Below are 13,546 nucleotides of genomic sequence, written 5' to 3' on the forward strand. Positions count from 1 at the left end.
AAATGTATAACATATATTATAAAATTAGTAGATGTGTAGTAAATTTATTGTATATATAATTATGTATATAACGTATCATATCCGGATATCTATCTCATGTTTCTGTCATTGTTTCTGTAATTACATAAATGCGTTTAGAATAACTTTGCAATGTGTAAAAGCACAGCTCCATGGATACGGTACCTATTGGCAAAGTTACATTTTTCAATTTCGATCGTTCCAGAATTTTTGTTCGATAGTCATTTTATTTTTAAATGAATTTAGACGAAAATCTGCTAGAGGCATCGACGGAGGTTTTGCTTCCGTCACAAAAATCGAAGACGGAAGATTCGTGACGTCCGCGAAGCGAATGTTATAAAACGATTTTACCAGTTTTTCGATGCTAGTTGAGACGTTGGCAGGTTTGCAAAAGGCGACGAGCCTCGTGGGGAAACGTAGAAAACTCTCATCTATCATGTCGAAATGCGTAACGCGAAAATAGTCGCAAGGATGCCGCGAGGTCGGAATTGCGACGCGTCGCTGGCCTTGCAGTGGCATCACCGAATCCGTATTTCTGTATACCTTGCACATCTTACCTGAGTTATTGGAATATTTTCAGAAATTTCCTACCTAAGACAAACCGGATACTACTTCGGAAAGATTTCGTCACAGTGGTTGTTGAATTCTAATAAAACTGTATTCGGTACTTTGTGATTAGAAATTGTTTGAAGTAGAGAAGAATAGCTACGAACCAGTTTGTAAATCCGTTATAATATTGCTGTTACAATTACTATTCATTTAATATTTTCGTAATTATTCTTTTGAATAAATGTACTAAACATACATTTCCACTACTCCACTCAGGAATAGAAAAGCAAGTATTTCTAAAATGCATATCAACTGAAAGTTATGTAAAGACAGCATGCTGTTGAATGTACAACTGATTTGTTACAATGATTCTATATACGTATATAAGACGTAGCCATTTGCAGTTTCATTTAAGTTTATTACAAGCCACATTAATTGCCACGAAAAATTGTACCTACCTGATATGTAACAGTTTTATAACTGTCCTTCAAATCCAGGTGACGTGGCAATCAACGTGTAAAACGCAAAACTCTGGGTGTAAGGTTCAATACCACACTTTCTTGATTTATGCATCAGGGTTACTGCAGCTGAAAGTATAAATTAGGCAATAGACATCTGCTAATAAGTAGAGTATTGCGGAGATTTGTCGTGCCAAGCCAAGGTTGACTCTATAGCTCGTCTAAAAGTATCGAAATAGAGATATTGATGCATTTAGGTGCACATCGATAGTTCCTTCGACAGACTCTAAAGAATAATATCGTCAAATAAATCGGTAGTTAAGAAATGTTCAGAAATATATTTTGAGAGATTCACTCGCGGGTAACTTATTTGACATTAAAAAAAAAAATTTTTATTTAGGACACTCATTTATTCTTAATATTACAAGTAGGATTAATATAAGTGAAAGAGATTTAGAACCAGGTAAACAAATTATAATAAATGATGATGGGAACACGTCCAATGAAAGGAAACTTAAACCAAGTAATAGTGGAGATGAAAAGATGATTTCACAAGACCAATGCACGACAGGGAAGCGCATTTTGAACGCTTCGTTAACGCTCTAATAAAACGACAGAACGTTTACTTTATAGCTGAAAAAAAACTTTTGAGGAAGATTGATGTGCCCGGAAATACAGGATATTTATGAACTTTCGCGGCACCGCTTGGTATATTTTTACCCGGCCATCGCACATAGCTGTACACGTGGCAAAGAAGTCTTGTTATCCCAAACTTTTCGAAGCCATACGTACGAAAAGTGTGTAAGAAAAATAATATATATCAAATTAAAAACTGCACCCGTCATGTTCGAAGTTGTTGGTAATTAGGAGTGACGGTAATTACCACCACGGAACAAAATCTATAATATACATATATAGAATGTTTTCATACCTATGGAATGTTTCAGTGTATCAGAAGTTAAAAACATATTCATAATATATATTTACGGAACGTCCAAAATATTCTATTGGATTTTAGATAGCAGCAATCTCGATTATGAAAAATTTATATAATCTATAACTCGCTCTAAAAAATTTATAAAATATATCAAATGCGTTGCAGAATGAACTTTTATTACGTTTCGGACAATTTATTTTATTTACAAACATCAAATTTCCTATAAACATTCACTACAGCCTTCTCTCCGATTTAAACTTGCCGCTGCTGTGGTTCGTGGTACCCTATCCCACCACCTGACGGCGCCATATACAAGAGGAAGGCATTCATGACCGCCAGTGTACCTCCCTCATAGATAAGAAACATACATACTGCAAGTGCAGGAAAAGAAAACATTCATACCCGATACTGTAAATACATATATACTATACTTTTCTTAACTAGACCGGATTATAATATAATTTTAGCCCGACTGTACTAGATTCACGGGCTTGGAGTTGGCAATACTGGGTAGTTAACAATTAATAGTAAAAATGGTTGTTCGTCACCGTGTCGAGGGCTATACAAAATTTGAACCATTTATGAAAAAATTCAAGGAGGATGAATCAGTAATCGTCTATTACACCGGCATGAAGCTTGCAAACGGAAAATCTTGGTGTCCGGATTGCGTCGAAGGTAACATCGAATTTCTAAAACGCGACATTCTGTGACCTAACCTCTACTTTTTATCGCCGGCACCTGCCAAAGAGGACGCGTACCTAATTATCAAATAAAAATACTGCGTCAATAATCGTTATTACATTTGTTTCAGCCGAGCCTTTCATTGAAAAGGGACTTCAAGCAGCTCCAGAAAACTCACATTTTGTGGTAGTCGAAGTCGGTGACAGAGCTTTGTAAGTATTTTGCTATAAGAAATGTTTTGTTCTTGCTTTGGATGATGCAAAACAGTTTTGTTGGTGTATATGAGATTTTAAAGTAATTGCTGAAGTTGTATGCATGAGTGTACTACAAGGAAAGTATACTGCTCTTTGCAGTTGGAAGGATCCGAAATGTCCATTCCGTACTGATGCTACTACGAGGTTAAAAGTTTTACCAACTTTGGCTAAATGGGAAACCCAAAAACGTTTGGAGGGTGACCAGTGCTTAAATGTGGATCTTATAGAGATGTTGGTAACAGATGATGAGGATTGATTTATCAAGGGTCACGTTTCGATTCAAACTCTTATGAATGACAGGTGAGGGTGATCAACAGATAAATCTTGAACCGTGAGAAATAATTGATAATGCTAGATCGATATATATGTATATTATAAAAGACCAGCTTTCCTTTTATAAGTATAACAAAATCTTCTAAGAAGCAAATTTGCTTTATATTTTAGTTATAAGAATTGGGCATCGTTTCTAATTCACATGAACAATTTGGCAACTAAAAGTCATATTCTAAGATTGTGACAATGTTTCTTTTGTTTGGTTCTGAATATTTATAAAGTTTACAATAATCATTACACTTTAATCAAAAATACTTTCTGACACACGTGACATATATTACACCTAACAGTTCACTGTTGTGCTAGTAGAAGTTACGTAAAAACGACAACATTTACATTCTTTTATTTGTAATTTAAGTTTCGGAAAGTGACACTTCTTGCATAGGGTTAGAAGGTGGGAGGAGTCGTATAGAATAGTGAATCTTTTTACTCCTCAGCAAACTGTAGCTATTGTCAAAGACCACTGAATCTGAAAAAGAGATGACTGATTATTTTGGTACTCTTTAAGAACAGAAAGGTTCTGAACTTTTTTCTGTATTGAAATGCCCATACTTTATAGTGACTATATAACTTACAAGTAGCTGGTGCATCACAGGGTAACACTCCAATTTCTTCCATCTGATGAGCAGCTACTCGATGAAGAGGTATAACTTCGTTCTGTATGCCGTCGTTGTTCTTCTTGATGACTCCAAATTTGATGTCATGATTCTCTGTCTTAAACTCCCAACTGTTTGAGAAAAAAAAATGGCATAAGATCCCACCACATCACGCTTGTTATTCAAAGTACTTTTTATGAAGATGATATTGATATTGGCTATACATTTACCTTAACACCGAGCCATTTTCATCGGGTGAGAAGTCCAACTTCAGCTTATCACCTTTTCTTACAGTAATCGTGGTAAAATCCTCGTTTTCTTTATCCTTCTCGTCTTTGCTCTTGTACATTTCTTTAGGAACTTTTCCACCCTGGCAAATCTTGGTGGCTAGTCGCGGATTGCCGTCAGGATCTGTTAACGTCCCACCGAAATGCGCCGGTAATTGATCTTGTGGTACTAATCGTAAAATTGCAGATTTCCATTTGGCTGGGTCTGATTTGAAGATCTGAATTTTCGATATTGTGTACTCGTTCATGAACTTCTTCGCCACCGAAAAAGCGAGGGCAAACACTTTTGGCGCTGTAGGCAAAAATGAAAGAAAATTTGACATCACATCAACTACATTGTTATCTATGTTAGACTTTCCTTTGTATTTAGTTTCTGTTGGCGAGGGAAAATTGAGAAGTGCAATTGATAGATAATTCATACTCACCATTTATAATAAAGCAGGTTTTCAGAATTTCAGGATAATTTGCCTCATACATCTGTATTAAGGCAATGACAACTTCCCCAGCTGGAATAATTTAATAATGTAATGATTAAATCTTTAGGGTATGATATCAGGAAAGTAGGTAGAGTTTCGTGCCAAAGATAAATTATTAACCGGGAACAAAAACTCATGACGTACTTGCAATGCAATTTTTACGACAAGAGTGTTATTAAATGAATAATTAACAACCTGGTCTCCACATGTATTGTCGGAGATTAAATCCTTCCATGTCGAAAATGACGGTGACCTGACTAGCAACTGGTCCATGCTTTTTACTTTGTGCCTGACAAAGTTTAAGGTATTGTTCCAAATGTTGTATAGTGATTTTGATCATGTCTCTGCGTCCAAGTGCGTGGAGTATACCGTACAAATCCAGACCCGCAAACGGAACAATGACAACTGTAAATTATAAAAAGTATATATGCATTTTGCTAGACAATTTTCATGTCTTACTCAAGCGTAAAGTACGATTCACGTAATCATCGCGACGAATATTATGTGTAATTAATATTGCTGTTATCGGATCTTCAAGAAGCATTTATTTAATTTTTTTTATAATGTATACGCCCCATATTGATTCATATTAACAATCTTATGAAAGTTAATGGACTTACCAGGGGCTCCATCCTTGTCGAATCCGCAAAGACCATGTGGTAAATGTTTCTTCAATAATTCCGGGGGATCCCATTCTTCGAGTTTGTCCACATCCCATTGTTTCCTCCACTCCAACGACTGTAAACAAATTGTTCTATGAAAAAAAAAAAACATACAATTCTAACACGTGAACAAAATGTTCAAACAAAAAATCTAAAAAACTCTGTCTAATTTATCAAAGTCATTAAATCAGGTGTCATTGAACCATAAAAAATTCTCTAATTAGTGTTCAGGAAAATTATGGCTTTTAGAGATTGGTTATATGTACGAATGATGAACTGGGTCGTTTTCATATTCGTACCTCTACCTTTCAATGTTAATGGATAGTATTTTTATTTAATTCTTTTCGTAGAAAGGCAAATATGAATTTGCTTGTTCTAAGTAACACGGAGAAAGGGGTGCTTTCGCATCGCTACGGTTATTAAGTTGAGCTCGTTCCTCTTGTTAACGTCACTGATTATGCTAACTAGGAAGAAGGCGTTCTTTCCAACTGTGAATTTGCAAGTAAACTCAATCTGTCGAACACGAGTACACGCATACACAGGCACATGAAAAAATCTTCTTTACTTACAATGTTCCTGACCTACTTGACACCCACTTAGAAATATTTTTCTGGTTTCATTAAATTTAATTTATTCAACAAAAACCACAGACTAGGGTACTTAGTAATGTATCTCTATTATGTTTAATTTGAACTTAAAAAGATGTAGCGTTGAATTCTGTTAGTCTCGCTTTTATTAACTTTAACAACATATTCTTGTCGAAATAACGTTCTCGATAGGTTCGTAAGAAAAGTTGGCTCGACGGAACTTAATGACTCGGCTGTTCGGAAAGTTCATGACACCAAAGAATGAGTGTACCTTTTCACAAGGAGCAAATATCGCAAGAAAAGATCCGATTTGCAATTCTTTGTGCCTACACTATGACAATTGGGAGTAAGAAAACAAAGAAAGGTTAAAAAATTCTTCGGCATGTTGCTTAATATTATTGTTAGGCAAATGTATTTTTAATGCAGGGATATTTTCTTATCGAGGAGGCACTTACTTCTCTGAACATTTTCTCGGCTGCCATTGGGTCCCAGTTCCTTGCTGAAATGAAAAACAGATAGGATATTAAACTATAACGTAGAGTTTGAATGCGACTAGTTAATGTTTCATTACTCTCAAGTGCTCATTTACATTGCTTGTTAATAAAAAAAAATCATATGGGATATGTCGCGTACCTCTGAGCCAGCGAAGAAGGAACTGGTCATCGTGATTTGGCTGTAGGACATCTTGAACATTTCGCCTGAACTGAAAGATAATTTATAAATGATCAACTAATTGCCTAAAACCTATTTAGAAATCATCGTTACAATTTTTGGCGGTACAATATACAATTTTTTTTATCCCTAATTTCGAGATTATATTTTTTTTTCTTTATAGAGTAATAACGTATCGTTGAAGTGATACGAAGTGAATTATCGTTAGGTAACATTGGAATATTCCTAGGAAGCATTTAGCAGACGTGTAGATTTGTCGCATTTGCGATTGGGTTGTACAGTTAGGTCGATTCGATTGTATGGAAAACCAGTAAACGGCTACCAGTAAAAGTATGTCGATGGTGATGTACACGTGGAAAGATACTGCCTTGGTGCAGGATTTACGGTATAATCGTCGTCTTTACGAAATTCGATAGGACACAAAAAGATAACGACTAAAAATACTTTTTTCTTCGTGTGACTTTTATTACCGTCTCAAAAATCTATAAATACTGTTTTTTGCCCTCGAAGAGTTATTCAACACGGCTTGATTAGTCACTGTTTTTTTTTGTTACTATTGTGCAAACATCTCGAGGCACAAAAAATTGCAGCCTGGCGTCATCGTCTCGCAATCATTCTTTGAAGGCTTTTCAACTACTACAACATAATTGTACACACGTGTTGTAATTTTGCACGTACAGTTAAGACTTTGGTCTTCTTAATTTTTAATATCATTTCCTTTTCATCCATACCGGTAAATAGAGCACACGAGCATAAATGGGTAACACACAGTTGTGATACCTGTATACTCTGATTGATCTTGATTTATCTTATCGTATAGATCTTTCTGTCGCCTCTTTGTACAGCATGGAAAAATGTGTCCGTCAAAGGCGACTCAATTAATTACACCATTAACGAAGAATGGGTATGAAATGAAATTTTCTCATCGTTAATCCGAGGAGAGAAAACTAGAAAAATGATAATGCACGAGGTGTGGCAAATTATATCGCATATGTAGCAGTAATGCGCGAACTCATTACGTCCAGTGAACATGCTATAAGAAAGGTCAAGGATGTCTGAACCCGTTCTGCAGTTATGTCATTTCCGTTCAATCAAAAGGGAACTTTCGATTGTTGGTTTATTACACAATCCCGCGGTAAACGGCAAACTTCGAAATGTGTGTTAAGACGAAACGAGAAAGTTGCCGCATTCAAAAGTGGTCCAAAGTAGAGATCCAACGAGTCTTTTGGAGGAATCGAAAAAAACGAGTAAAGGTGGATAATCAACACCCGAAAGTACTACATCCCGATGCAAATGTAGGGCTCTAGGTTGCTCTTCTTTTTCGGCTCTGCCGAGAAAGTCGTAAATTAGGTCGTTCTGAATTTCGTGAAAGATCCGCCGCGTCTTAGAAATTACATTTCTAATATCCCAAAGATGTTTATCGTATCTTTTCCAATGTTTTATTTATTTTCTCTGTTTCGTAATGATTCTAATCGTAATGAGTAATTGTTGTGGGTGATGTGTGCAAGCAGTACAAGTCAGCTCTGAGCATTTAGGACAACGAATGATATCGTGGAAAACGTGGTGTCGCGCTTTCTCCCTTCGTGGGTTTTCAATTACATCGCGATGAGTAAAGAAATAATTATAGGTCCATTAGAGGCACATTCACCTCGTGGTTTACTATCGCCATAATGGTGACTGCCAATCGTCTGGCTGCATAACAGTCGACCCGCAATACCGGCACCTGGAGTCAAACCAGATTTAACGTAATCCCTGCGTCTTGCGCAATTGATTTTTTTTTTAAAACACTCGGTGTTGAGCACCACAGTCGGGATATTGAATTCAAGGCTAACTAAATAAACTATCCACTAAGAATCGAAGGTGGGTTATTGGATGCAATTTATGGCAATTGATTCAATTTAATATGATTGAATTTCACTCGGACTAGACTTAATGTTAATCAGGTTTAATATGACTTGATTTGTTTAAATTGATTATCTCTTGGTAGATACGCGGTAATCCGATTTTTTTTATCGGAATACTTTCGACCAATTGATGCAAGACTTCCTTACACTTTCACTCGGTACGATCGCGGGGAAAGAGAAGTGCGAATGAAAGGTCTTGCCTTTGTGAAAAGAAAAGTGTCTTACAATAGTCAATACAATTCGACACGACTGTCGATATAAAAACCAACGTCGGAAACGTAGTTATTTAGAAAAACTTGTTTTACCGACGTCGATCAAGTTCCTCGATGTGTTTCATTTCACCTGAACAGACGTAACTCGAAGTTGCATTTTTTTGCGACATCCTATCAGCTTCGGTACTTACACGTGTGTGTGTGTTTCAAATTGATTTAGACGCACTTCCGGGTACATCTCTCGATGATTTAGAGCTAAGACTGCACAACGCCGAGTTCTTCGTGCAACGAACTGTTTTCTTACCCGTCATATTAACTCATGCACGAAGAGACCCATTCGCTCTTGCACAGTGTGGTACTATTGCGCGAATTATACCCGGGAATCCAAGTGCGATCGGAGAAGGTCCTCGAATAGAATTCAGTTTCCGAATGGTCTTTAGAGAGTCGCAAAACGAGGTGAAGCAGTCTAAATCACCTTATGCAAGAGGGACCGATCGTCGACTAAAATTCCCCGAAGGAAATTTATCAGCCAGTGGATGTAACGTATTTCAACACTTTCCGCCATTATGGCGCGATTATGTAAATTGTCAAGAAAGTCTTGCCACTCGAAAAATCGTCCTGGAAATATGTCCAAGAGATTTCCCAGTATCCTTAATAATCGAAGGGTACAAAGGGATAGACCAGCCGCGGGGATATAAAAATATACGATTTAAAATGTGAATTACAATGATCAGCTGATGATAGGAACGCGGAGTAGAACGTCAAGGACGCGTAGAAGAGTAAGACAGCCCGTCCAGAGTAGGTCAATGATATGAACTCCATAAACCTGATTTTCATTCATTTCACTACATTTTTGTCCCATCCACGCGTACACGTGCTATTGAAGTATAGGAATAAATGAATTAATTGACACGTGGAATGTAACAAAAAAATAACCGTCGGTAAGCAATAATGCATCTCAAGATATCGGAATTACCGAATAGCTTGTAAATGATTCGAGAAAATGTACTGACAAGTTCAGTTTCAAGAACCGCGCGTGTTTTCCGCGATCTAATCTTACGGAGGATTAAATGTCAATGTCAATGCGAAAAAAAAAAAAGATCGGGAGAAAAACACCCGTGTTGGTGATTTGTGCGCTGGAATTGCTGGATCTTTTTCATCTACTAGGGATTAAAACCTTATTTGTTTTCGACGAAGATCGACGGTACAAGGAAAATGGTGATTCAAGCATCGGTGTTATTGGCCTATAAAACTACCGATTAAAAAAATTGAAATAAGCTGTCTTTTGTTTATTGACTTTTTAGATAAGCCTTACGGCGGTGTCTCGAAGACGATGCTAAAGCCTTGGGAAATGTTCGTACGCTTAGTGAACGTATCTCTGCAATGAACGAAAAGTCGAGTCGCTTTTACTGTACAACTTACGTCATCGAATCTAGGGCAAACATTACGAGCATACGAGCACGCATAAATCGAACATATACTTTGCGTGAACTTTCTTTTTCATACCGAAAATAGTTCTCTGCGGATCCTTTTATGCACATGTGATTGTTTGATAATTCCGTTCTAAAAAAAAGAAAGAAAATTAAAAACCATTGCTATGCAAAATTTCGCCATGACGAAGGCCGAATTCATATCATGCATGGATAATCGATTTTTTTTTACGGGACACATTATGCTTAAACAGATTTTAAATATTATAATAGAACGTTAACATCAACATTACTCGAGGTTTCAAGGTAAACTTCATTTCTTGTTATGTGATTCCATATGTTCCTTTAAACGCACTCACGTAGAAATGCTAAGACGCATGGAATACGACCTTCGTAGATACTGTACAGTTACCGAAGGAGTTGCTCAGGAATTCCACACTACGCGAAGTTGCAATTTTGTTCAGCCCATTTGCTTGAAATTGAAGCTCTCCTCCGCCTTCGTTTTCCTGCCTTTAGATTAGCCGCCAGCGCAGAAATTGTACACGTTGGACTGTGTCGTAAGAATTCTCGACTCCTCTGAAGGAATGTCATTAGTTTGGAAGAAGGAAAGAAAGAAAAAAAGGAAGAGACGAGAAAATCTTGGATTAACCTGCGCGATCGAGCTTCGTCTCTTTTAAGCAATTTAACCTTGTTATTCGCGGTTTTTTGTCACGAGAGGAAACGTACGGATATGTAGATTACAGAACTACCGATCTTTTTTTATACCGTCTTTTTGACGTCATACTGTACTCCTGCTAAATTTATTTTTATGTAAATATGGTAATGATGATTCCCACAAGTAGCCATGATGGTATCTTACGTTAGCTGCGATATCGAATAACTGCTGATCCGCAAGATTCTCACGAATTGACGGTGGTATAATTTGCAGTGGCACATAGCTAGAAGCTAATTATTCTGCAAAAAGGAAATTCTTCTCTGCGTTATAGTGGTTTACTCATCGTATGATTAATTTTTTTTAATACAGGGGGGAGAGGAATATTATTTACCACAGTTCATTCGAAATTTTAGAGAAATTAATGCTTAATTAATGAGGGGGTCGAAATGACTTGTTTCAAATGGCTCATCCTATACAAAAAAATATCTGCCTGTGGTTCTAGTATTAAATTAAACTTGTTCTGTAATGATGGACATTTAATAGTTTAATGAATAATATATTTAAGATTTTAACCCGGCTTGGGATTTTTATGACTCGTTTAGAGGTCTCCAATCACTTTGTCATACTTTTGGGGAAATGTACGGTTACTCTGTTGATTAATTCACCATTGGACTGCTATAACTTTCGACCCGTTTATACAAACGCGGTACAGACCTTGAATTTGAATATCGAACTTTCAGTTCAGTGGCCTTTCGACTAGTGAGTAACATACGGGAAACCGAGCTTTATCAACGCGACATGTCTTTTTTTTTTTTTTTTTTTTTTGGCCAAATTTCTTTTTTTTGGGGGGGGGCCCCCCCCCCCCCCCACAAAAAAATATTTTTTTTTTTTTTTTTTTTCTTAAAGCACGTCCATCGCTATCGACTCTAAATAATGCATTTGCATGGTACGTGTTTCAATTTCCATTGTTTACTAAGTGTATCCTTTGTCATACGTGACCCGCTGAACCTGCCGTTGCGTTATCGAAAGCGAAGATTCAGTAAATAAACAGTTGCACGTTCTTTTTTTCAACATATGCATACAACAATGCGTGATTCAGGGACAGTTGAAAAACCTATTTCAGGGCTAAGGGACTGCTCTTTGCTTCCAAGTACCGCAATTTCTCTACAACGTTACCATACCAAATTTGAAACTTCATCCCCGATAATCAGGCGCTTCCCATTATCAAACGAGAGTCCCCCCTCTTGACTTACTTTCATCAGGGTGAAACGTTCGTCGTCTGCCAATTGCAGGGAGGATTTCACGGTGGGCGGCATTCTGATCGGTTGGTTTTCCGGGTTTGTCCGGGAAAAATGATATATTAAATATGATCCAGGGGATTTACGTCCTTTCTTTCTTCCGGCTCAAAAAATGCGCTTCCGATGCACGTCTTGAGTGTTACATGTTCGAGCCAGACGGGGTTAAAAATCGCGTCCGTTTCCGATCGATCGCCCGGCACGCCGCCCTTAGCGAAGGGCTCCTATTGGTCAGCTGCTCCCGGAACTCGGCCGCGATTGGCGGATCCTCCGCGAATGAGCGTCCCACCTTCGCGAGAGCCGGCGGCCGACTGCACGGGTTCGCCGAGTCAAGCGAAGTTAAAATTCACGCGGCCACCAGCACTCCGCAGGAGATCGGGGCCCCTCCATTGCCGGGTCGACTCGGGTACGACGAAAGAAAGGAGAAAAAGCTGCGTAGGAACCGGGAGAGCGTTTCGTCGTCGAATCGAGAATTAGCGACTTCGACAGAAACTGGAGAAGCACCGTGGCTCGCGTGACGTTGCGCGCGCACTTAAGCCATACATGTATCGCGTTTGACACCATGGTCTATGGTTGACGCTGTACTCCTGGGCCCGGTTGCACCAACATTCTAATTAAAATTCTTAATCAAGGATTACTTAACGCGTGATTAGAGTTAAGGTAATATGAAAGGGTCATTCTATATATTATACAAGGTGAAAACAAATGTTTAAAACTTTCCTCCAAATTGGGTGCACCAGATAATTCGAAACCTCAGCACGTGATTAGAAAGGCCGTAAGGAAGAACGCGATGCTCGTGAAATTTCGTTTCTCAAGGAAATTTTTTTTGTATTTAGCCTAGAGTAGGACGAAGATCACATTTTTTGTGAATAATGAATCTTCACGAGCATTGCGTTCTTCCTTAGGTCCTCCATAATCGCGCACTAAAGTTTCAAATTATTTTACGTACTCAGTTTGGAGAAAGGTTTTATACATATTTTGACGCTTTGTGCATATAGAATGACTCTTTCATATCACCTTAACACGTGATTAAATTCGATTGATTTTTCTCGATTTTTCAACATTTCTCTCTTCCATATTTTCATATGTTAGAGGTACGTCACGATTCTCGAGAATTCTGCTAAGAGCGAGTTTTATGCGCCGTGTGGTTCACACTTTGATATCCTTCATTGAAATTTACTTTAACGTATGTGTGCGTGCGAAACAGGAAAACCATGTTAATGTAAACTCGATCGCCTTCGACGAGTTCTGACGTCCGCGAAATACCTGATTGTCTTAATACGCGTTTAATGTTTCGGTTGTGGGGGCATGTGTTAATTCCTGCGTTGTTTCATTGTAAATTATGAAAAAGTTACATCGATTTATATTTTCTTGCGAATTGTCTTTGCACGAAACGGCTGACTACATCTCATGTGTCTTGATACTGATGTCTCAGATGATAATGCGGGACTGGCCAGTAAGAAATGCTCTATACATGCGTTGAAATTACTGCATACGAAGTGGTTTCCAACGGATGCGGTGATTTTTATCTCTTGCACTA

General features: G+C 37.8%; 2 protein-coding genes across 3 annotated transcripts; one reads left to right on the forward strand and one right to left on the reverse strand.

Annotated features, from left to right (window-relative positions):
• The first annotated feature begins 2,190 nt into the window (after positions 1 to 2,190).
• On the forward strand, positions 2,191 to 3,319 carry LOC105698311 (thioredoxin domain-containing protein 17-like). 2 transcript variants are annotated; one of them, XM_012422467.2, is made up of 4 exons: positions 2,191 to 2,372; positions 2,444 to 2,637; positions 2,774 to 2,855; positions 2,997 to 3,153. In XM_012422467.2, exons 2-4 carry the CDS (start codon positions 2,496 to 2,498, stop codon positions 3,151 to 3,153), a joined length of 381 nt encoding a protein of 126 aa, XP_012277890.1. In that variant the 5' UTR covers positions 2,191 to 2,372; positions 2,444 to 2,495. The 2 variants fall into 2 exon arrangements, with proteins under 2 accessions (XP_012277890.1, XP_012277889.1); XM_012422466.2 differs by lacking the exon at positions 2,191 to 2,372 and having other exon boundaries at positions 2,496 to 2,637; positions 2,997 to 3,319.
• LOC105698310 (SEC14-like protein 2) lies at positions 3,253 to 12,395 on the reverse strand. Its single transcript, XM_012422464.2, has 9 exons — positions 11,965 to 12,395; positions 6,472 to 6,541; positions 6,294 to 6,337; positions 5,210 to 5,327; positions 4,785 to 4,994; positions 4,539 to 4,619; positions 4,057 to 4,405; positions 3,806 to 3,957; positions 3,253 to 3,699 (listed from the first exon to the last, which is right to left on the reverse strand). The coding sequence occupies exons 1-9, from the start codon at positions 12,025 to 12,027 to the stop codon at positions 3,584 to 3,586; spliced, it is 1,203 nt and encodes a 400-aa protein (XP_012277887.1). The 5' UTR covers positions 12,028 to 12,395; the 3' UTR covers positions 3,253 to 3,583.
• Between the last annotated feature and the right edge of the window lie 1,151 nt (positions 12,396 to 13,546).

The sequence above is a fragment of the Orussus abietinus genome, unplaced genomic scaffold, assembly GCF_000612105.2.
Source record: "Orussus abietinus isolate OABI.00-Male unplaced genomic scaffold, Oabi_2.0 scaffold14, whole genome shotgun sequence".
NCBI lineage: Eukaryota > Metazoa > Arthropoda > Insecta > Hymenoptera > Orussidae > Orussus > Orussus abietinus.